At 36.5% G+C, this 24517-nt stretch overlaps 3 protein-coding genes across 4 annotated transcripts; 2 read left to right on the forward strand and 1 right to left on the reverse strand.

The window, feature by feature from the left end:
- Positions 1 to 523: 523 nt before the first annotated feature.
- LOC114537120 (deleted in malignant brain tumors 1 protein-like) lies at positions 524 to 7002 on the forward strand. Its single transcript, XM_028558256.1, has 9 exons — positions 524 to 548; positions 752 to 1059; positions 1418 to 1727; positions 2466 to 2714; positions 3237 to 3347; positions 3406 to 3471; positions 4463 to 4777; positions 6021 to 6335; positions 6575 to 7002. The coding sequence occupies exons 3-9, from the start codon at positions 1544 to 1546 to the stop codon at positions 7000 to 7002; spliced, it is 1668 nt and encodes a 555-aa protein (XP_028414057.1). The 5' UTR covers positions 524 to 548; positions 752 to 1059; positions 1418 to 1543.
- A 590-nt stretch (positions 7003 to 7592) lies between these two features.
- LOC114537121 (neurotrypsin-like) lies at positions 7593 to 8924 on the forward strand. The gene is made up of 4 exons (XM_028558257.1): positions 7593 to 7608; positions 7720 to 8040; positions 8402 to 8722; positions 8849 to 8924. The coding sequence occupies exons 1-4, from the start codon at positions 7593 to 7595 to the stop codon at positions 8866 to 8868; spliced, it is 678 nt and encodes a 225-aa protein (XP_028414058.1). The 3' UTR covers positions 8869 to 8924.
- Positions 8925 to 13196: 4272 nt separating this feature from the next.
- Positions 13197 to 24386, reverse strand: LOC114537111. 2 transcript variants are annotated; one of them, XM_028558247.1, is made up of 19 exons: positions 24343 to 24386; positions 21697 to 21857; positions 20770 to 20904; positions 20140 to 20268; positions 19964 to 20024; positions 18867 to 19015; positions 18482 to 18604; positions 18142 to 18288; positions 17751 to 17882; positions 17077 to 17147; positions 16911 to 16971; positions 16712 to 16789; positions 16428 to 16618; positions 15666 to 16278; positions 15047 to 15315; positions 14259 to 14495; positions 13931 to 14024; positions 13688 to 13794; positions 13197 to 13373 (listed from the first exon to the last, which is right to left on the reverse strand). In XM_028558247.1, exons 2-19 carry the CDS (start codon positions 21842 to 21844, stop codon positions 13197 to 13199), a joined length of 2922 nt encoding a protein of 973 aa, XP_028414048.1. In that variant the 5' UTR covers positions 21845 to 21857; positions 24343 to 24386. The 2 variants fall into 2 exon arrangements, with proteins under 2 accessions (XP_028414048.1, XP_028414047.1); XM_028558246.1 differs by having other exon boundaries at positions 16428 to 16789.
- Between the last annotated feature and the right edge of the window lie 131 nt (positions 24387 to 24517).

Below are 24517 nucleotides of genomic sequence, written 5' to 3' on the forward strand. Positions count from 1 at the left end.
TATGGAGGGCGGGAGAAATCATGCAATATTATGGTTTATGTTCGCTCCTGTAAATATGAAGGCAAGTGTTTGTTTAGGTTGATTTCTTTCAGAGACGCAATGATAAAATTTTGTGTGATTGCACGATATAGCCCTCACAGTAACATAAAATGAAGCACGAGTATAAGCGCAGTCAGAGAAAGGGACAATGTCTTGGCCATGTTAATATTAACAAACAAAACGTATGGAACACATTCAAGAATTGGATCGTTCAAAAATGTTCAACATGGCCACGCTTAGCTTGTTTTAATTAGGGTTGCTTTCCATACACACGTGAAGGTCTAAATCCTTATATATGTTAATAAAGGAGTGTTTAAATCGCAAGAACTTAGTTTTGCAGCCATGCGTCATCCATCTATGCATGTGTATGTAATGTATCTGCATGTTAGTATACCATGCTGTATAGAAAATCTCATTTTCATAGTAGTTATAAGCAACGACATTATAAACGTTTTTCACTTAATACTTAGGGCTTAAAGAAATGGTCAAGAACTATGCTAACAGAAGAGGTATAGAACTATACTAGCTACTTATTATTGCTATCAGGAACGCCCGAAAAGGGAAGACGATATAACTGCCCTACCCCTCCCCTTCTCATTTTATCAGCAGGGCCAAATGGGGCAAAGATGCCTTCAATTTTAAAGAATTACGTTCTATATCATAACGAAATTCTATATCATTTTATGAATTTTATGAAGTGCATTGTACAAAGTTTCAGATTGCAAAAAAGATATTCTCGTTCTATGGGACAATTATAATTTTCTTGGCTTAAATCCGCACGTGAAAAGATTTTTGAAGAATTTTATCAGAAATAAGAAACTGGGCGTGGAGGAACATGGAACCCATCTTGGTTTCATTAGTGTCACAAGCTACAACACAGGAAGAAAATTATTTAAAGTAGGGGAACTTAGGAATAAAACTGAATTGATAAAGTGGTTGGATAGTTTTGAAAATAGCACTGATCCGAGCAGAAATACGACCATCATAAGAAAATCATATGAAATCGAGCACGTAACTGATGTAAGTCAAACCCACTGGCAAAAGTACTCAGAAACTCCTGGAATATCTGTCATTTTCTCAATATTCTTCTGTAATCAATTGTTGAAAGTTTCCCTCTACTACTGCATTTGCTTGCTTTTAGCCTAAAAACGGTCCAAATTAAATGTGAATCAGTAATCGTTTGAAGAAAATACTGAATCATCAAACATAGACTTTTATCAGTATACGATTACACTTTCACTGATTGTAGTCAACAATTAATTAAAGTTGAATAATAAATTATTTTTGTTTGGAATGCCTGCTCCTTTCAGGCTCGGTCGCTCAATGAAAGGAAGAGAGAAAATAATATGAAACGACAAATTCTCATCTTCAATTTAAGGTGTTCAACAACGGCAGCATCAACAAAACTTCCCGTCCTAACGTGGACGACGTCATTTTGTTGCTATTATTGAGCAACGGAACGGACGCTAGGGTGGAAAATCAAAGCAGATTTAAGGATGAGTTTATGACAACAATAAAGAAAAATGTCACTATTATTGCCCTGCTTGGAAGCATTGGAGACGAGATCAAAGACTTGAAACTTCACATCAAGCATCGGTCGTCACCACAGCTAGTCTTTAATTCAGTACTCTCGGACAATTTTGACAATGTTGTGAGTAAAATTGTCGATGCTTCGTGCACACATTCAGGTATGCAGATGATGTTAAAAGTTAAGAAATGAAAAAGTTACGAAGTAAGCGAATAAAAACTCGCTATAAACCGACTTTTTAGACCAAAACTTGTACCCGCCGTTTAATATTTTTGCTGGTCATCATTTTCAAAACAGATGAATAGATATAAATTATGTACATGTTATTTACAGTCAGTCTGCGATGCCGGAATAAAAAAATATTTTCCCGCGGAGAATTAAACAAAAAGTTCTAATATATAGGTTTTACCCTGAGCTATTGGCTTATTCTATTGTGTTCTATTGTATTGTTCGTATAATTTTCTCAAATGCCTCAATTCCTCAATTGTTATGCGTTTTGAAATGTACATAATTATTGATTCGACATTACATGCAAAACTTTGAGAATCTATTTCATCACTTTTAACGTTGACGATTTTATAGGGAATATATATAAGCGTAATGACAAGTAACTAACAAGGAGGGATTTCGTTTTAGACCAATCAGCAAGTTTGTTTTCATTTTCAATAATCCAATCAGAATGTATAAATTTTGATAAGTACAATATATACCTTCTTACCTAATTACCTAAAAATTTAAACAAATATGACGATTAGTTTAAAACGAAATTCCTCCTTGTTCAAGTAACTCACGTGTTGCTAAATTATGGTTAGCTTCAAAATACACGATTCTGATTGTCCATTTATGTCTCTAGCAATGAGTAACAGCTTCTTAAACAACCATTTCCCCTTTTTCTTAGGAGGATGTGGGTGCATAAGTGAACAGGAGTTCATTGCATATACTAAACCAGGAGCCCTCACTGGATTGGTTAATTGGACAATACCCGACGTCACGTGTTCTGATTACGAAAGAGGCCAGGTTGATCCACCTGATCTCACACCTCCTGCAAATTTCTCAGTGGGAAAGCACGTGATTACCTACCCGTACTCGTATAAACGTGGTGGCAAAGTGGTTCAATTTAAATGTTTTGTCAACTTTACTGTTGTTCGTGAGTATTTAGCCGGTTTCATTATTAACAACCGGGGTTAGTAACGCAGATAAACTGGGCTAAGGTTAGGGCTGCTTTCTACTGTCGCGTTTTTTATACGCACGTACACGAATGTAAAAGTCTAAATCCTTATACATGTCTAAGGAACTTAATTTGTTGACGCACGTGGTAAATGATAAAAATGTGGAGGCATTTAAACTTTTCCTCGCGTAAAAAATCAACGCGGCAGTGGAAAGCAGCCCCAAGAGGTAAGGAAACAACAAGGTAGAGTTGAAGATTAATTTTCTTTGAAATCTGAATGCAGATTTTTTAAAACACTCTAAAATACCAGTATTCTTCTGTACTGAAATACAACTGGATCGTTCTGGCCGTTCTTAACGTATAAAAGGAAAGCGCCCTTAGAACTTTGTACCGATCCGGGGTGTAAAAAAATAAACACGTCATTATGTCAGTTGCTTTTTTTGTATACAGAATCCTTAGTTGTTTTTTTTCTTCCTGCTTAAAAACGTTTTCCTTTTTTAGCCTGTGAATGTCCATGTCCCCAAACAGTGGAAGAATATGTAGACTATAGGGGAAGGGCCTTTGTCAGTTGGGTAGAACCTAAACCAAATTGCCCAACCATACAAAGTTCAGGTAATCCGATCACAACCAGTGGATATTTTGCTTTTGGAAATTACACACAGAACTACAGCTACATACAGCAACGAGACCCAATCATTTGTTATTGAATGCCATGTAACAATTGTGGTAACTATAGGTGGGTTAACAGCATTTTAATTAACATAGTAACGCTACTGTATTTTATTATACTTTGAGCTAGTTAATCTGGGGCTTCATCAGTTAATTAATTAACTGATAAAAAGGGTAATTGCACTGTGTGGAGTGGGATTTGGTGTGAAATCAAACGTGGGATTACAAAATCACATTAGAGTAAAGACCCTGGGTACGAGGTTGGTCACAAGTGTGACATGTAATCAAAAGTTGTTGGGCAATTACTATCCTTAATTAACTTAAATCTACTAAATACGATCATTGCCATACATCTCCCCCAACTTCCCTCTCCCCAATCAATGATGGTTACACGTTTGCAACAAAATATCCGTCTATTTGGGACACAACATTGAAAAGGGGGCGCGGGGGATCTGGGCTCGTGTTTTAAATCGGAAATTTTGTTACATGTCGCAACCCTTTTGCAAATGATTGTACGCCACACGGCAGAGGTCATAAAAACAATGACGTAATAACAAATGAAGAATATCACACAATATATCACGTAATAAACATTTGCCAGCAAAAGTGCAAGAGGTCTGCATTTGGACACTTTACAGCTGAGAAGGATATCTATCCAGCTTCCCTTTATGCCAGGGGCCAGTTGTTCAAAGCTGGGTTAGCGCTAACCCTGGCATAAATTTTAACCACTGTTTTGGTTTAAGTGCTTCTGAGCCGCTGTTCATTTTAAAACCTTTACAAAATATGGCTTTTGTCAGTTCACAAAATATTTATGGAAAAAGATATTCAACTTTGTGAACAAGCGATTAGAAATATTGATGTAAAGATTTCCTTAAACCCGGGGTTAAGCTAACCTGCTTTTGAACAACACGCCCCAGGGTGTAATTCCTATAATCTCCAGGAATAACTTTACAAAAATCTCTTAAAAATATGATTGCGAGTTAGAGCTGTATTAATTTAATCCAACTTACTCTGGAACCGCCACTGGTCGCTTAGAATTCGGTTTTAATAATTTCCAGGTGTATCAATCCAGTTAAAAGGGCCTTCAAGTTCAAATGGTATTGGTCGTGTGGAGATATTCCATAACGGAAAATGGGGAACAATCTGTGACGACCAATGGGATATCAAGGATGCTAAAGTTGTGTGTCGTCAACTTGGTTATCAGGAAGCCTTTGCGGCCCTTCAGGGAAAACTTGTTCCTTCTGGTTCAGGGCAGATATGGTTAGACAATGTTCGTTGTTCTGGGAATGAGAAAAATCTGGCCAGTTGTTCCCATAGAGGCTGGGGAGTCCATGACTGTCATCATTTTGAAGATGCTGGAGTGAACTGCTTTGGTAATCCGAATTTACATTTTTGCCACCTATTCTTATCAATCAGCTTCCTTCAATCTTCAGCCTTGTGCCCAGGCGCTTTAGTAGAAAAATATGTAACGTTGCGTTCAGGTACTATTTAGGCTCGTAATCCCCGAGCCCGAGGCTAGCTGGAAGCAGCAAAACAACTACAGCTGTAGATTGTAAATTTTAACCAGGCATAAACATTTCCTAGCAATTTTTTTATGTTTAATGTAATATTCAGCAGTTTCAGATAAAAGTTGCATACATTGGTACAAGTCTGCCAGGAAATCTGTTGGAATTTACATCATAAATCCGACACCTACCTTTTCAAAACCCTTGAATTGTATGTTTTTATAGTTATCGCCCAGTTTCATCCTATCTTTCCACATTTTATTTTGTATAAAGTTTTCAAAGCACTTTTACAAAAATGCTTGCGAAATTACAGTTAATTTTGTATTTTGCCATGCGATCAGAAAGTTGCTAATTACCCGCGTCACAGAATACGTATTATCAGAAATGTAACTTCGTGTCCCAAAATTTTCCCAAAATACAGACGTCATACAGAAGCCATCATTCCTTGTGATTTTTCATTATTTCTGCCGTTTAATTTTAGTAGTAATTTTGGGGGTTTAATTGATAAAAATAAATTAATTTATTTTGAAATGTATTTTCATCTCCGTAAATGCCAAAACATTAGTGAACTTACAATCATTTTTAAAAGTAGTTGGGTAATTACTATTTTTAAACAAAATCTACTATATATGATCATTGCCATACATCTCCCCCACCCCCTCCCCCCAATCAATGATCGTTACACGTTTGGGAGCAAAATGTCCGTCTTCTTCGGACACAACATTAAAAGGGGGCGCGGGGGATCTGGGTTTGTGTTTTAAGTCGGTAATTTCGTTACCTGTCCCAAGCCCTTTGAAAATGATAGTAGGTCACACGGCATAGGTCTTAAAAAAAATGACGTAATAACACATGAAGAGTATCACACAATATATCACGTAATAAACATTTGCCAGCAAAAGTGCAAGAGGTCTGCCTTTGGAAACTTTACACCTGAGATGGATATCTATCCAGCTTCCCTTTATGCCAGGGTGTAATTCCTATAATCTCCAAGAATAACTTCACAAAAAATCTATTAATATGGTTGCAAGTTCGAGCTGTAGTAATTTAATCCGACTTACTCTGGAACCACCACTGGTCGCTTACAATATAATTCGCTTTTAATAATTTCCAGGTTTTTTAATCCAGTTAAAAGGGCCTTCAAGTTCAAATGGTATTGGTCGTGTGGAGATATTCTATAACGAAACATGGGGAACAATCTGTGACGACCAATGGAATATCAAGGATGCTCAAGTTGTATGTCGTCAACTTGGTTACAAGAAAGCCCTTGCGGCCCTTCAGGGATATCGTGTCCCTTCTGGTTCAGGGCAGATATGGTTAGACAATGTTCGTTGTTCTGGGAACGAGCAAAATCTGGCCAGTTGCTCCCATAGAGGCTGGGGAGTCCACAACTGTCGTCATTCTGAGGATGCCGGAGTGAACTGCATTGGTAATCGGCATTTATATTTTTGCAACCAAATCTTATCAATCAGCTTCCTTCAATTTTCAGCCTTGTACCCAGGCGCTTAGTAGAAAAACATATAACGTTGCGTTCAGCTACTATTTAGGCTCGTAATCACCCAGCCTGAGGCTAACAGGAAGCAGAAAAACAACTACAGCTGTAGATTGTAAATTTTAACCAGGCATAAACATTTCCTAGTAATTTTTTATGTTTATTGTAATATTCAGCAGTTTCAGATAAAAGTTGCGCACATTGGTACAAGTCTGGCAGGAGATTTGATGGAATTTACACAATCAATCCGGATGGTAAGAGTTCTTTTCAGGTCTGGTGTGATATGACAACCAATGGAGGAAGATGGACGGTGATTCAGAGAAGGAAAGATGCAAGTGTGGATTTTTATCGTGGTTGGTCAGAATATAAAAAAGGATTTGGCACTCTCTCTGGGAATTTTTGGCTTGGTTTAGACAAAATACATCGTTTAACAGAATCTGGTCAAAACACATCAAGAATTATCCTGAAGTCTGGTGATGCGATAGCTTCTGTAAAATATTCGATGTTTTCTGTGAGTCAGGAATCAGAGGGTTATAAACTCCACGTTGGTGGATTTTCCACAGAGGGTAAATACACAGGTTGCTACTGTCCAGAAATAACCTAAGGCCGATTTCAATTAGGCGGAATTTTTCGTCTGATATTCTTTTCAATTGTGAGAATTCGACCGTAGCGGATTCCCTTCATTGGTCAAAATTAAAAAGAAAATTGAAGGAAAAATTTCGTTTCGAAAAATTCCGCTCGGTGGAAAACTGCCCTGACACTGCAGTTGCGGTTGCAATTCGGTCGCGGTTGACCGCAAATGAAAGGAATACGTTTGCAGTTCGGTTCCTAACGAAATTTTATTAAGAGCTTAGATCGACAGCACAATAATGATGGCAAAAAAATCTTAAGAAATGTCTGTCAGACCGAGTTAATATAAGCCGAGGTGTTAAACCTCCGTCTCACTACGGTTTGACCTCGGTCTGAGCTCGGTTCAACCGCGATAAGACGGAGGTTTAACGTAGATTAACCGTGATTTGTTAGGTTATTTCTGGATACTACTGTAGTCAACTGGGTTTTCCAGTCATTTCATAATTTGAGTGTGGAGTCAACCCTGTGTATAGTATTAAACTGAGGGTCTGTTGCATGCATGGGTTCTTGCAATCATATAATGTATCAAAAAGCTGGTCAAAAATATTTTGTATTTTACTAGTAATGGCTAAAATGGCAGGCGAAAATTTAGGCTGAATTTTAATTTGCCAGCCATAATTGAGAAGATGATAAATTTTATCGTCGTCTTAAAAAGTCAGCCGTTTTATAATTATCGCATCCTCATTTTCAGGACCAACTATCAGGTTGCGGGGGCCATTAAGATCAAATGGTACAGGTCGTGTGGAAGTATTCCGTAACGGAAAATGGGGAACAATCTGTGACGATAACTGGGATATTAAAGATGCTGAAGTTGTGTGTCGTCAACTTGGTTATCAAAAAGCTAACGAAGTCCTGCAAGGAAAGTATGTTCCCTCTGGCACTGGACCGATATGGTTAGACGACGTTCATTGCACTGGGAATGAACAAGAACTAACTAATTGTCCTTCTAAGAACTGGGGAAGCCATAATTGTCAACATTCTAATGATGCTGGGGTAAATTGTTCTGAAAAAGGTGAATTTGATAACCCAACATTCCTTGCAACAAAATCATTGCAATTACCTTTTTTCTGCTCGCTTGTTTTGGTCAAGAGCTAGTTCAATGAGGAAAAACTCAGGAAACACTGAATGTTTAATAATTGTTTACGCACTGCAGTTTAATGGACACGTTAATAAAGGCATGTCAAAGTCTGTAAAAGCATTTTGAATGAATCCTATTCAATAATTCTAAAGCAGATAAAATTAATTCTTAAATTTGCCCGGAATTACTACAGAATTATTTTGCTCTTTGGAATGATATTTAGGTCCTAAATTTACTATATGTTGGTTTAGTGAACTGTTGGTAATAACCCTCAGGAACATTGCCATAATTTTAGATGAAACAGTGAGGCTGCAAGGGCCATTAAGTTCCATGGGTATTGGTCGTGTGGAGGTATTTCATAACGGAACATGGGGAACAATCTGTGACGACGAATGGGATATCAAGGATGCTGAAGTTGTGTGTCGTCAACTTGGTTATCAGCAAGCCCTTGCAGCCCTTCAGGGAAATCTTGTCCCTTCTGGTTCAAGGCAGATATGGTTAGACGATGTTCGTTGTTCTGGGAATGAGAAAAATCTGGCCAGTTGTTCCTATAGGGGCTGGGGAGTCCACAACTGTCGTCATTCTGAAGATGCTGGAGTAAAATGTGCTCCAAAAGGTATGTAGTTACTATGTAATCCATCATGATATCCAAAACTTTTAGCAAATCAGCCTCCTTCACGTTTTCACGTGGAAAACAAAATGAAATCACATGTTTTACCCCGCTTTCATTGTTCTTGCTTAGGCTCGCCCCATGATGCTTAGCATCTTCCTAGTTCTAGTTACGATGACAAAGCAAACCGAATAGTGGAGAATTAATGGCTTATTTTATAAAGCATGATAAAAAAGTGGAATTGCGTTTAATGAGCCTTGTAATTTTTTGCCTGGGAGGTGAACTTGCACTAGTAACTGATATATGTAATAGTAAAAGTCTGGCCGACTCTAGCCTGCCGTAAATTTAGGGTTGTTTTCCACCGTCGCGTACGTACACGCACGTAAAAGTTAAAAATTACGAAATCAACGATTAAATAGATTACGTGCAAAAAAAGCGACAGTGGAATGCAACCTTTACATACCAATTTCCCATGTGTCAAAAATTGACACCATTTTCCTGCAACTCAATGAAAATACGATTACTTTAGCTCATATCCAAGAAAACGTGCGCAAAGTAAAGGCTGCTTTCCAGTTACGCGTTTTCATGCGGACTTAAAGTCTAAATTCATATACACGTTGTTATCTTTGAAAAAACTAAGTAAATAAATCTAAAGAACTTAGTTTTCCGCATATTTTAGTGTGCATCTGCAGACCTTGGTGTTAAATAAAAAACATTTAGGAGCATTTAAAAATTTCCGTGCGTGTACCTGCGTATAAAAAACGCGTAACTGCATGGAAAGCAGCCCTAAGGCCTAAAAGAATAGTTAAATTTAATATTCTCATGTTACACGGAACATGTTTGTACCGTTGTTTGCATTTGTACGCGGTGAAGGTCTTTTCTGCTATAGTAAATACGAACTGAAAATTAATATAATTTAATTTCAGAAAATGCTGGAGATTCGTTGGTTGATAATAACGGGGCAAAATTCAGTACCAAGGATAGAGATAACGACATGTCGAGTGAATTCAACTGTGCTGTGCTCCACACTGGTGCATGGTGGTACAGTAACCATGACAACACATGCGGAAACTCCAATCTCAACGGTTTATTTCCTAGGGCAGGTATATCTTCAGGTGGAATGACATGGTACAACTGGAACAACAATCGACTATCTATGACAAAAAGTGAGATGAAACTCCGGCAGGCTGATTTTTAGAACAGCATTCCACGCAGGATTGTTGGTAATTTACAACACAGGCCTAGAAAACATTATTTCACTGAGTAATGACAGTTTAATGCTGTAGCAGAGTGTTGTAGAATTGATCATAATTATTAATGTTATTAATTATTAGACTAATAACGAATGTGTATGATATATACAATTGTAGGAATATTTTCACGAGGCGAAAAATAGAATGTTCTTTCACTGAAATAGACATGGAAGCATATATGACAGCTGTAGCTTTACCTAATCATAATACTGAATAATTTAAGAATTGCGTTTCGTTGTACATGTGGTTTTTTAGATAATATGTTCCCCTCTTCTTCTTTTGACTCATAATTTATCATATTGAACGCGGGGATGTTTATTTTAGAAAATCGCTATAGCATAGAGTTCACTGCGCTATAGTAGCTAGCGCATGCATGTGATGAAACTTCACAGAGATGACAAGAAACATATATATTGCTCGAAAACCAAATCCTCTTCTCTCTGGAGCCAAGCGATTGAACTTTTTTCTATATATTTATGATTAGCTAGTCATTAACAACTTTTTTGTGAACTAGTTGTTAGCAAAACATATCATGATTACAAATAAACCGACACATGCATGCATATAGACATCGCGATTTCAGTGCAAATAACAATTAACAAGGAAAGTTCAAACAAATATAGCCTGGTTTTCATTTAGTGGTAATCAGTTGTGAACATCATGTCAAGGTGCTGATGTGTTCAAATATTTCTAGATGTGTGTGCACCGATTGCCACAGAACCATAAAGTCCTGCTAGCTGAACCGTTTAACTTTTATCAAATCAAGTACGTTTTCGAGATCCAATTTCGCTGGCAATTAGGGATGATAACGTCGCATGTTAGATGGTGTCATATTTCGTAAACATCATCCTTGTAAAGCCACTATAACATTTATTAATTGTGTAGGAGGACGAAACTAATGAAATGATCCTCTATTGTGATCAACCGTAACTTCTGTCTAGCCTAGCACATGCATGCAGCAGAGAAATATGTTATTATAAAGTTAACTTTTTTATCGAGCTTGAATTTGGTATTTCTTTTGAAATGGGGCTTGTTAATTGGTTGTATATATCTATTTTCCCAAAATAGCGTTCTGCATGAGGTTGGATTACATTTTTACACTGGATTTACAGTCGACTTGAGCACACATGACAACAGAATAACGAATGACAGAATGGCCACTCAGGGGTACAACATGTGCACCCCCCTGGCATGATCCGCCATTTTGCGGGTGAGTCATACCATGCACAGAATAACGAAGGATTTCTGTTCAACATTTTATTTCAAACAGAAGAAAATCACTGAACTTATTTACACACATCACTCATCAGGTATTCGATAGGACAGGCTTCGGGGCCTAATACTAATAGTCGCACAATAAAAATATTATATACTAGGTTACCTAAAGGCAGTAGTGCTGCCTATACTCTTAATAGCATGCGCAAAATGCTTGCTTGTTAAAAATTCATACCATGGTTACGCAAATTATAGTCAAATGTTATACGACACTTCAAATTACAATAGATCAAAGGTCAAATTCCAAATGCGCGAGGTATTTGTGAAACTAAAACCCTGAGGCTTTAGCCCCTTAAATAAAACAATCAAAGAACTAACTTAAAAGTTAAATACTTATACATGCTTTAGTTACGCCACACAGGTTTACCCCAATGATAAAAGTAAAAGAAAATATGTTTCAAACCTTTTAAAAAAATCGAAATGACAAAGCTATAAAACAAGAGACAGTCAAATGTTATACGACACCTTAAAATCACAATAGATTAAAGTTCAAATTCCAAACGCACAAGTATTTGTAAAAGACCAAAAGCACAAGACTCCAATTGCCAAGTAACGGTATGGTTCACCACGTCGCTTTTGGTGTCCGTTTATACAACAGTGATGCGTCATGCGAGCACAATCTCACGGCTAACTCAGTGTCTGCCTTCCAAAAACACTTTGAATTTGAAACACTGACCGTATAAAGCATGGAGTCGTTTTATGGTATACCGACCGCATTGCATTGTGGTAGGAGATCTTTTACCACAATGCAGTGCGCTATTTCGTAAATTTGCTTCCCCTACTACACAAATAGGGACTGCTACCTTGCTCGGCAGCAATAAATACGAATTGTATATGTATATCGGTAAAATAATAAACGTATCGGTAGGCATTACATTTTCCTCACGTCAATTAAGTTGTTGGAATCTTGTTATCTTTATTTGTAAAAAATAACAATTTTCCTCGCTCATGAATTATGCTTCACATACTTCGGTCGAAACGGGAAAACAAATGGTATGGCTTGCCAATCCTCAGCTCTTGCTTACGAATAAACGCTCCGAACTAGAAATAAGAAAAGAAAAAAGATGCGCATCCCGTCACATGATAACCAACTTCCAATAAAACCGCCGAGCCCCGCGTTTGAACGTACTACCAACAAACAGAGAAGATAAGAAGGATCGGGAAACCGAACTCTAGAAGTTCAGGGTGGGCCCATAATATTATATTTCTTCCTCCGTTTGCTTGCATAATCAAAACAGGCCTCCCAAGTTCCAAGCCTTTGGCTTTGTGTAATTTGAATTACTTAACAGTTATTTCCAAACGCTGAGGGAAACAGTGTGTTTTGTGCTAAATAAAAATAAACCGGAGGCCAGAGAAGAGCCAATTCCTATAAACAGTGCTTGTATAGATTAAAATATGAAACAATATAAAGTTAACTTCAAAAACAGTTGAAAAATTCTTTATTCCGAAAAATATAAATGTTCGCCACTTTCCTGTGATTTCCCAAGGGAAAGCATAGGAATGCGCATCAAATTTTATAATTTGTCCTAGGGAAAATCACTGAAGCCTGAAGCCAGCTCGTGTTGATCACGCCTAATCATTTAGATTTGAAGCCCTCTACGCGTGGACCTCTTGTCCAATAGGAAAGCACTATAGGTATATACCAATAGTATTCGTTAACATAATGAGCGAATTTAGCAAAAACATTTTATATAATTCGACGTATTAGCACACAGTCAACCTTAAACTATTCTAAACTTGTATTAATAGAGTATATAGATACCAACATTTTTTAACCGTATACAGCATTCAGTTTGGAGATTTGAGCGTTGAAAATTTTCAATATTTAAATTCACCAGCTATAGCAGGCAACTTATATAAATAATTTCAAATCATAGTCATAACATTAGCATGGAAGCGAAATTGCAAAAAAAAAAACAGCTTCTCCCGAAATCCTAGGAAATATTTTATCCTCATTTTAACATATTTCGCCATTTGTCTTTCAGGTTTTGCGGAGTCCTTTGCGGCATAAAACTGTAATGATTCAAAATCTTTTTCCATTGAAAGCCATATTTAGAAACGCCTTCCTTGAGGTTTTCCTCTTCTTGGAGAGTGAACGGACATCGTTTCTTTGGCTTATAGCAAGTAGCCTGGAAAACACACACAGATTTAGTAAATTCACAATGTTTAGCTGTGAAAACACTCATGAACAACATGAAACAGTGATGAAAGATAATAAACTATTACGTCGAGAAAAAATAAAATTACTACAAACGCTCTGAAAAGCACCCTACAAGTTAGTTTTGCTTCTTAATCGTGTTGAAATTTGCAAATGGGATGGGAGCATATGAACACGTCTGTTCACAATAAATTAGACAAATTGCGAAAATTGAATGTAAAGATTTGCATATCCTGGGTTAGGTTAGCTGTGTTTTGAACAACTGTCCCCAGAAATAAAACTTACCTGCATTAAACTTGTGTATTTCTGTTTCAACGTTTTTGCAGACCTTTTCGTACTAAACTCGCAATATTTCTCAATGATATTGAATCTCGGCCCGTATTTGTCCACGCCTGTTAACGATGGACATATATATAAAGCAATGGACATAAATTATTTAAAAAAGGTAGGCCAATAAATTGGAAAAAGCAGCTGGGGGCTGTTTCCCACTGTCTGTTCATCAGCGTAAACATTGCAACGACTACCAACCTTCTTTGAGAATTTCAATTTCGCGTGCAGTAAAAGGTTTTTTGGTGGGCCTTGAACTGTTCCTTTGTTCATCGGGTTTTACCCTCTTTGCTATCTAAAAAATACATCTGCCATTGATTTCATACTCGAATACCAAATACAAATTTTTCCAAAATACAACCTATAACGTTGCAATTAAAGCATTTTGAAGTTAAAATTAATTTGAATTTATTCTACCTAACCCAAAATCTGGCACTGCGCGCAAAAATACCTAAACAATCATACAGTAGTGCACTCAAACGTATGCTTCTTACTCACATGTCTAACGAATAGCTGCGTCATATCCTACCTCTCTGGGGAAGCCTTCACAGCGCACGTTAACCTTTGGAGACGACACGAAGTCGAAATCTGGTGACCGTTTTTTTGTTTCTTTAAATTTTTTGTATCTTTGAAGAGCAGATACCACTTCCATAAAAAACAAACGATGTTCAGTACACGTGTTGATGCTACGTCGTATACTACTCAGATAATTACGGCTGTTTACTTTAGCGAAGTCCACGCGACATCCCAGACATTTACGGCAGATCTGAAATAACAATAACCTTTTTTACTTCAATTCTGCAGAAACCAAAATAATAAGAACGAAGATGTACTGATCATGCGAAAAAATGGAAATGGAATTTAAAGGTGTGAATGTATCAAAATCAGGGAAACTGTGGAATAAAAATAACTAACAATAAGATTATTAACGCCTAGAAATTATCCCTTAACGGTGATTTTCACACAAATTCATATTTAACTCAATTTTAGAATTGTTAAAATATTATGCAGCAAAACTATCAGTAGAGTGTTGCCTCAAGCATTCCTTTTAAAGTAGGGCGTCTTTAGGTATCGCGCAAACATTTTCAAGCTTATCATCAGGGCCCAGGGTACAAGAACAAAATCAATTTCACGTGTGGCATACTTCAATAGTTCGCTTATTTTTTGACCTATAATGCTATCACTGGGTCTATATAATTACAGGGTTTTTAATAGCTTTAAGGCCAATAAAAACATCTAAAAGAATAATTGCAACAAGAAAGTGGCATTTATTAATACCGTTAAGGAGAAGAGATCGTATTAATTCATTAAATTTACCCCTTTTTTGTTGCGTTCAAACAACAAAGGCTCCTTTCTTTTTTTCCTGGGTGGGAAAGGTGCTTTCAATATCACGTCATGTACTGGTATATCAACATCGACAGACTTATCAACTGGAGACTCAGAAGGAATTTCTTGACCAGGGGAAGGAGAATCTTCATGATCAGATTCTGACATTCGAAGCCGTCGTTTTAAACCTTTTTCGTTGTTTCTTTTCTCGTTGGCCGTTGTTATGAACGGCCTCTTGCTAGCTCTGCTGTTGATCATTTCTATATTTGAAATAATAATGAACAGCGCTGTTTACATTGGATGAATTGAGAGAAAAAACGATTTGGCAGTTTTTATGCTAGATTCACTAGAGAGTTAATTGGCCTTTTTTCCTTATTAGGTTTCTAAGAGCAAAGCAGGAAAATCATGGGGTTATATTTTTCCATAAAAATTTTTTTTTTCTTTGAAAAAAATCCGAGAAAGATTTAAACGTAGATTCTGATGTTTAAATGATTTTATTAAGTAGCCACACTAATTTAATTTTGTACGCGTGATGGGCGCACCAAAATAAATATATTTCCAGAACACAAAAGAGCATAACATCGTTCTTGGAGGGATGTTGATAACTCACCTGTCTTCTGATTTTTTGGAGTTTCACCACAACGAATGTTTGCAACTTTTTCGCAATTGCTATCACCATTACATTTACAGGTTTCAGAACAGACGTCAGATGAAGATCTAATTGTATCTACATCCAATTCCTTTTGACTGGGTATAATTTCGGAATTTGGGTCAGGGTTAGTTTTCAAATCCTCCACTATTGGATAATCCTGATTATGGTCAACTGTACAATCAAACGTATTTGACTGAATGGGTATTTGCTCATTCGAATCAGTTACAGGACCTGCTTTGATCGAATTTCCAATCGGGTGAGGCAAAGGTGATTCACTGGCCATGGAGGCTTCGCTTTGTTCTGACAATCCTACAACATCACCATTCTGAATTTTTTCGCCCTGCATATCTTCACTCACAATCTGATTGCAAGGACTGTCGTCTATTGAATTACTATCTGTGGAATCTAATTTCTTTTTCATCTCATCACATGTGGCACCTGTCTCGCTAACTGAAGTATCTACTTTATTGCTGTCAACGTCTTTATTCGAAAAAATTACGCCAGAACGCGTTGTAGTGTTCATCATATCCATTAAACGATCAATTCGATTGTCACTGACTGACTTTTGTTCCTACAAGGTTAATATGAAACTAAAAACCTTCAATGATCTCATGTCCAGCTACAGTTAAAAGCACACTTATCGTGTATTACTAAGCTATAGAAACAATGCTAAATTAATCTAAAAAAGTATTTTGTAGTTAATTGCAATATTCTGCTCACCACTGTAAATGCACAGAGTTCTTTCAAAGAACGGACTTCATTCGTTAAATCTTGAATTCGATTAACTATCATATCAGTTTGTCCAGTTGGCATTTTGTCTATGTTTTCTATGAAAACATTACTTTCACAACCATTACTACTCCCATTCTCCACATTTGTAACATGTACTTCACCTGCTATATTCTGTTTTCCTTTTAGCAAGAAAGAAAAATATTGCATAAAATGTGCCCTGGTCACAACAGCTTTTCCAACATTGTCACAGAAGATTAAATACGACAGCATACTTTCCACTTGAAGCTTATTATCTGGCGCTATCTGCAATTTTGTTAAGACGTCATCCATACACTCCGGAATCGTTATTTCTGAAGAAATGAATGGGACACTTAATAATGCACCAATTCCTTAACCTAAGCACAAATTGTTAAAAACAGATGTGATTAAAAATTTTTATTATCAGAAAACAGGTGCGTTTAAAAGACTTACTGGTTTGCTCTAAGTACGTTTGCAAAACACATACAGCGGACTTTTGTAACTCCTCGCAATTCTTTAAAATTTGAAGGGACTCAAATACAACATGGTCAACAAAATTAATTAAGTATCCAGGGTGACAATCAACATTTGGCAACAGTCCTTGCTACACGCAACCTACCTGATTTTCGGCTAACACCTTCACTACCGTAGGCATCCCATCATTCGTTAAAAACTGTTTGCAACTTGAGTCTGGAAAGAAACGTGCCAACATCTTTACTACGAAAACCGTTGTAACGCGACTTTCGACTTTTCAAAATGTTCGGTAGGATTTTCTGTTCGGTCAATTAAATTAAAGTGGGGGGCGGAATTTTTTAGTCCACCAATCACAATCGGTGTGAAAAAGCTCTGCCCATATTAACTTGATTCGCGGAACAGAAAATTTAAAATTCAACCTAACGTTTTGTTTATCGAGAGTCACGATACAACTGTTTTCGCAGTAATAAAAACGTTTTCTACGGTACACTTGGTTTACACTTATTAAAGAGTCGTCTTGGGGCTCTGCTTTTTTTGCATGCTCAGTTTATTTCAGCAGTACTATGACACACTGCTTACAGTATAAAATTTTCTAGGGCTTTTAGCTGATGGAAAATTTGGTTTTACCTGACGGGAGTTTTATATGCCTACATATACGACTTAACGGTGGACTTAGCAGTGGAAAGATTCTGCAGCTATATCAAACCGAACATTCTTGCACGTGCTTGATCGATGCTGGTCAGTGGTGCACTAATCTGGACACTGGGTCTTGGTTTTTGGACGCACCAGACTTCCATTCTAAAATCTAAATCCACTTACCACATCCTTCAATACACGCAGAAAGTGTTATCAAACACTGTATTTTAAACTTGGGAGATGCAAAACAAAGCTGAAGTGATTGCAAAAGGAGGGGAACAATTTCCATTTCCGCTATACTGTCGCGACACATGTCTATCAAGGTATAAAAAAATTGCACCTTCTCTTAAGTAACAATTATTGCACTCTAACCGAAAAAATCCATTACCAACAGTATCCGAAAGGGGCATTCTACAATATTGGTTCCGTTAGATAGTCTAACGCAATTATTGTTCTAGTTACGCCCCTGATCAGTCTGATAAAAAAAATATGTAAATGAAGTAATTGATAGCTACTATCACGTCGATGCAGTATGACGAGTATATGTATATTCATGAAATAAATTTTAGCGTACCATTGTCACGCACAGCTGCATCTATTGTCAATATCAAGATCTGAAGAACAGTGGAAGGTATTTGGCCACCAGCAAGCAGGTCTTCTCGAAATATATCATATAATACCCTTATACCTCCTACCAGACGAAAATTGACTTTACAACGACCTAAAGGAGAGCGTTTTTCAAGGCAACACTGAACTGGTTTAAATTATGACTCTATATGAGACCAACTTGAGAAGAAAGGGGGGATTTATTTAAAAAATGGCGAGCATTGGGAATAATTAGACAAAAAAGTACAACGACTTCACAAGTGCAATTAATATTTAAGACTACAGGACTTTTGAATTTTTATACTTACTATTATTTACTAAACAATTTGTTAGAAATGTGAGGGTACTGGTTTGTATACGTGGATAATCGGAATTCCTTAGATAAGCCACAGCAGCAGGAAACGCTGACGAACATAGAAATTGGTTGCCATCTTCAATTAAAAAAAAATGTGTTATAAAATAAATAAAACTGCAACCATTCGATGATAATTGGAAGTATTTTCCACATCAAAAGATTTCCTCATCGAATAAAACTTTAAAATTCATTTTTGTGACAAGAGGTAGCTATATATGTCTCCCTATTTGCACATCCGAAAAGTATACGCTCATTCACCTGCATATTTTGCATATAAAAATAAGAAAATTGCACAAAAAATCGCAGCAAAACAAAAACAGTAGAAATTAAATGCATACTGTTTTGTGGGTTATAAACACAAACAGACAAGGCATGTGTTGCTGTTTGCCAGAGGTTCATCAGAGCTTCATTTTCTTGGCAATTTGATGAAAGGTATTCCGCTAGTCTATTCGGAAGGCGTGGAGAATGCGATGGAGAACGAACATCCCTGGAAAAAATCACAGTCAATTGTTCTTGAAATACTTATATATAGTGAAAGTCAAGCCCGTGGACAAACGGTTTGTTAACATTTCTAATATCTATACTTTTTAAAAATACGTACGCTTTGTTAATATGTAGCTATAATTCTGTTTTAGGTTCGCTGTTCTTTTAAATGAACGTATATTAAAGCGTATGAAAAATTGTAAACGTGCAAAATTTAGGCCAAATTATTGTAGAGAGGACCCTAAATCATCTTGCTTCGTAGTTGATCGCTTGAACTAATTTGCCACCAATCTTTGCTTTATATACAACCTGGACCTAGTTGCGCCTCGGTGATAAGATGCTCTTGTTTTTAAACCTCGTTTTTCTCTCTCCACAAGGGCCCAATTTTCCCCAAACTAAGAGAGTAAGTGTTTTTAGGAACAATCTATGTACATTATTTTGGTAGTTTGAAGATCTAGATGTATCTCAAACTTTCAAAAAAAAATTCGAAAAAACGCGCGGATTTTCTGTCATTTTTGTGTTTGCTTCAATCTGATTTCGTAACAGCAGCATTTTTTTCAAATCTGATTACATATTTGGGAAATTCAGTCGCGATACCTCGGGTTTACGTCTATTTTACCAAGCTAGCGCAAGATTTAATATCATGAAAACTTCATCGATTTAAAAATGTTTATTTTTCACAAAAGAGTGGGTCTACTTGCAAACTGAGCACAAAGTCGGCTTGAACCCCCTCCCCCCTCCCTGAGTTATCGTTCCACTTGTATTAGAGTTCATTGGAAAATATACGGCTGTTGCTAGTTGCTATGACTACTTTCTTTCATGTTATCGTTTTACCGAGGCGCGGGGTTTCTGCATGCATGTTTTCTAGTTCGCTGCATAAATCACTAATTTGCTAAAAGTTGTGTTAACAATCTGTTTCTACAGAGTATAGCTATATGGGAATAAAGCTTACTTGAAAAGGTAACGTAATGTTTCAACGCATTTTGTCTGCCTCGCCAGATTCTGCCCTTTCTCTGAAATAGAAAAAAGAATTGAAGAAGTATTGGTATACGACTGATGAGAATTCTACCGCATTTGATCTTACTTCGTGTTGCCATAAATCACCATCAACATTCTACTTAGGCCTACCGTTGTTTTTAATTAGACAAATCAGTAAGTAACTAGAGAGTGTTTGCAATCTTATCGACGATTTCATCAACAAAAATTTCTTCAGTACACAAAAGATCTTTTGGGTGCACAATACTTGTCGGACGCTAGCTGAAATTACAAGAACAGTGATGAAACGCGAATATTCCTGAATGAAAACCTCGACAATCAAAGTAATTTTGAGCTTGACCTGTTTGTAACTCAGAGCAGCACCATCACAATATTAATTCACCTGATTTATACACAATAATTTATGAAAGAATTTAGGTAATTCATTGCTTTCATATTTTGACCCCGTAAGCTCTTTCACCTAACCCTTTAGAGAAAAGAGAGGGATTCGAATAGTTCCCTGGGTCAATTTTCATATTAAAACCTGAATCTATTAACAAAGTTGATCTTAACAATCCCTAACTAAAGCCTCCCCTGACACTAATACTATCTTTTATATTAATCATTACCAGACCCTCAATAATCCTAGGAAAACCATATAACCATTGTCAGATTATTATAATATTATAGGCCGAAGCTAATACGGTACATGCAAGAACTACATAACAATGTCCTTAGTCTCAAAACTATTGCACGTTTAACATGGACAGCATATGTTATTACCATTATTTTCACAAGCGGCGCACATTGCATGTAGAGAAGCCTCTCTAAGCGAGTTTGGTTGGTCGTCAGGGGATATCAGTATCTTTAAGATGTGTTCTAAGCCATTTGTATGAACCAAGAAGCTCGATGTATTGTCTAGAAAGAACCAAATCAGCAAACTATAGCCATTACATTCTATTGTTATATACCTAGTGTCGCAATTCAAATTTCATTCTATTGTTATATACCTAGTGTCGCAAATCAAATTTCATAATTTTCCCTAGGGCAAATTATGAAATTTCATGCCTGTTGCTATGCTTTCCCTAGCAACACGACTATGGAAATCACAGGAGAGTTTTTGAAGTTAACTTTATATTGTTTCATATTCTAATCTATACAGGTCTAGGAATTAGCTCTTCTTTGGTTTATTTTCATTTTGACACTAGATATAACAACAAATATATCACATAGTTACTGACACTTCGGGAAAGCACTGCGTTTTTTTGACTATCGGCCGGAGGTCTTGCTAAAGGAAATTTGTAAATAATAATTTGAACTTCAAAAATAACAACGTAAGTAGGAGTGTAGAAACCTGGACGGTGGAGCATTATGCCTACAGGAATGCTATGAGTCAAACAAAAATGGCCCGATCCAGACCAAATAGAAGTATAGAACGCCATATAACAATCAAGGAATTCTGAGAAATAGCAGGAGGTGGCCGTGCCAATAGCATTAACACGTGAGCATCTAGATCACTGCCACATTCCAAGAGAGACGTCACGCCTGATTTTCGCAACAAAGATCTGCTAGACCTACCATCTATATTTCTACACGATACTTAAAAAAATACCACGTATGCTTTCTTGTAAATATTTCATGCATATCTGGCTATTGCACGTCTAAATAAAAAGACAACTAAAAAATGCACTGCAAATGTAGCAATCTTACCACTGGTCCGAAATATAGATGCCATGGTCTTCAGAGCTTGCTCCTGAAATTCTAAATCTTCGTGTCGGTATTTAATACTCTCAATCAATAATTTTAAATCATCCAATGCAGCTGTATCAGCCTCCATTCTTTCGTCATGATCATCCATAGAAACTCAAAACCTGAACGAAATATTTATCGGTAAAACTATACAGTATATAGCCTATGAGTCACTAAAAACCAGTACGCCTCGGAGCAATGACCTGAAGGACAATACTGATTAATAGTGATGTACAGGGCCATTTGTCTGAAGGGCGTCTAACTGGAACTGCGGATAGGTTTAAAATTTAAAACAATTTTGATATCCATTATTTGAATAACTGAGCTAGCTAAAATATTTCAAGCTAAACAGTTTCATTTTCAATGAAAGTACATATTATTTAGTGCAAAAGAATGAAAAGATGCAGGTTCAGCTGCCCATCGAAACCGGGGGTGGCCCAGTACTGTGCTAGTTTGTGTCACTGAAAGTGAACAGGCATTAAACTGAAACATATATGGGGGGAAATTAAGGTGCTGCAGGATCTCACCATGACCTTTTTCCGAATAGACGCAGCCACCACCCTCCTCCCCCCTTATCAAAAGTTCTTTCAACACCTGTTCAGTCATTCACAAGATGTACGTATGAGTAATTTGTAAACATTAATTGGCTTATCCATACACTGTTTAAGCTCCACACCTTTCGAACAACCGGACCCTGATATTTGTATATCATGTGTCTGTAACAGCACTGTGACGGAATATCGGTAGACAGTCCAGATTGTCACATTTTTTGATAAAATAACATATGGGCAAAATATTGGTCCTATAAAACTTAATTGTTAATTAACAGAACATTTTAACTGAGTGTTTGAAAATTTTACCTATTAAGAATTTCTCTTTTAACTGCTTAGTTGTCAAATCAGTGGATCTAAATTATTTGCACATGCAGTATTCATAGTGTCCAGCAATAAAGGCTTTGCTTCAGCACATATGCAGCTGGGTTATATAGGGATGTATTTGGTGCAGAATAAAATTAAAAATTACTCTTATCCCTATGCATTTATCATGATCATGTCTAGATGATGCATCAGTTTGACTATAAAGAAACAAATTAAGGTAACTTAATCCGGGCGAAAGGCCTCGGTTAAAGATAAAAAATCTAGCTCTGCATATATAATAAACACATTTAGTGTTCCAGGAACGGAATAATAATTAAGTAAAATTTTGTGAACTCACCATGCAAAATACAAGTACATTTTTCAGTTTATCCATAAATGTTGGGGCCGCAGAAGATCATTACAGTAAGAGGGGGTAAAATATTCATATATTAATTGTTCAGGGCCAGTTGTATAAAAGACTAATTAACTTTTAACTGTATAGTTAGGGACAGAATTGGCAAATCAGAGTTATGTATTTCTGAGTTGACTATAGGATTTAACTATGCAAAGTGTAGTGTCTTAGTTTCTTTTAATTTTAATTTGATTAAAGGGTTAAATTATAGTATGTCTGTTAATTAACATGAATATATATACCCCCTCCCCTTAACAATCTTTCCTGGCCCCTGCATAAATGTATAATATTATCCTAAAGTGGGGCCTCATATACTTTTCAGCCAAGTCACTTGTTCAATGATTTACTGGTATGTCCTGATTTACTCATTAATTTTACTGGTAAATCCTTACTATAGGTATTATAAACAAATTTGCTGATTATATGGTCTAAACGTACAAAATTCCTTTTTGTTGCTAGGGTTACAAATGTACAAGGAATTCTCTAAGGCACCTGGGGATCGAATCACAACTCATTGCATATGTACACTGGAAATTAAATGCAAGATGCATAGAATTTTTATGAATGTATACTCTTTTGGGATTTGGGATGAAACATATGTACAGTATTCATAGCAGAAGTTTGTCAGTGAAAAATTATTCTTATACTGGCTCCAGGTATATCCAGGTATGCAATCAAGATTATAATGTATCCAGGATCTGGCTGGAGATAAGTAGATTCTAAGCAAATTTTTCAAGGGGTAAAATTTGTAGTACAACTGGTTGTACTTATTTAGAAAGAGCCCTATAATAAACAGCACAAGAGAATACAATAATTACAAGGATTTATAATAATTACATGCACATTAAATTGGCTGCCATATAATGGGGGTCATAATGAATAATTCAGGTTATATATAATGTGCTATAGTACTTTTCTATAAGTACTAGAATGCTGGGCAAATTCTACCAGTTATAACAACCAAAGAAAACCTTTGGTTCAGGACATGCAACCTAGCTAAAAACTCCTAGCTTCAGATATAAGCTCAGTACTTGTCATAAAATGAGTTTATTGCCTGAAGAAGGCATATTTTATTTTACTGTCTTTGAATTCCCTCTGAGTAAGGCATATAAAGCATTTGACAAGATTTTTAAATATGAAACAACAATAATAAAATTTATAAATGAAAAGATCCTTTGTTTACAAAATGATTTTGTTCCGAATATAACACTAAAACCATCCTAATTAAACAGAATGTATAAAATTAAGGTATAATATACTGAAACGATTACTTGAAAAGAAAAAGCGAAACAAATTTGTATAAAAAACAATTGAAAAAATACAAATAAATTTGCATACCTTGAATCCTTCTCAAATTCGTGGGAAAAGGATATACAAATTCCCGCCAAAACTAAAGTCACGTGACTGGCTGCGCTAGCTCTTGTTGAGCCCAGGGCCTGTGCCAGGGCACTATATAAGTGCCGAACTCACCCCCCGGTACACGCGAGCCCACGTAGTGTTAGTATTGTTTATA

This window comes from Dendronephthya gigantea, unplaced genomic scaffold, assembly GCF_004324835.1.
Source record: "Dendronephthya gigantea isolate DGI-Jeju-01 unplaced genomic scaffold, DenGig_1.0 000150F, whole genome shotgun sequence".
NCBI classification, from domain to species: Eukaryota; Metazoa; Cnidaria; class Anthozoa; order Malacalcyonacea; family Nephtheidae; genus Dendronephthya; species Dendronephthya gigantea.

Bases quoted from the DNA above. Each gene is read 5' to 3' on its own strand.
- LOC114537120 (XM_028558256.1), top strand. From the start codon at position 1,544: ATGACAACAATAAAGAAAAATGTCACTATTATTGCCCTGCTTGGAAGC. The intron at 1,728-2,465 runs GTATGCAGATGA...CCTTTTTCTTAG, and splicing joins TGCTTCGTGCACACATTCAG to GAGGATGTGGGTGCATAAGT. The intron at 6,336-6,574 runs GTAATCGGCATT...TGTAATATTCAG, and splicing joins TGCCGGAGTGAACTGCATTG to CAGTTTCAGATAAAAGTTGC.
- LOC114537121 (XM_028558257.1), top strand. The intron at 8,041-8,401 runs GTGAATTTGATA...CCATAATTTTAG, and splicing joins GGTAAATTGTTCTGAAAAAG to ATGAAACAGTGAGGCTGCAA. The intron at 8,723-8,848 runs GTATGTAGTTAC...GTTCTTGCTTAG, and splicing joins AGTAAAATGTGCTCCAAAAG to GCTCGCCCCATGATGCTTAG.
- LOC114537111 (XM_028558246.1), bottom strand. From the start codon at position 21,844: ATGGATGATCATGACGAAAGAATGGAGGCTGATACAGCTGCATTGGAT. The intron at 18,289-18,481 runs GTAAGTATAAAA...GCTCTCCTTTAG, and splicing joins AAATTGTTTAGTAAATAATA to GTCGTTGTAAAGTCAATTTT. The intron at 15,316-15,665 runs GTGAGTTATCAA...TTTCAAATATAG, and splicing joins TCCAAAAAATCAGAAGACAG to AAATGATCAACAGCAGAGCT.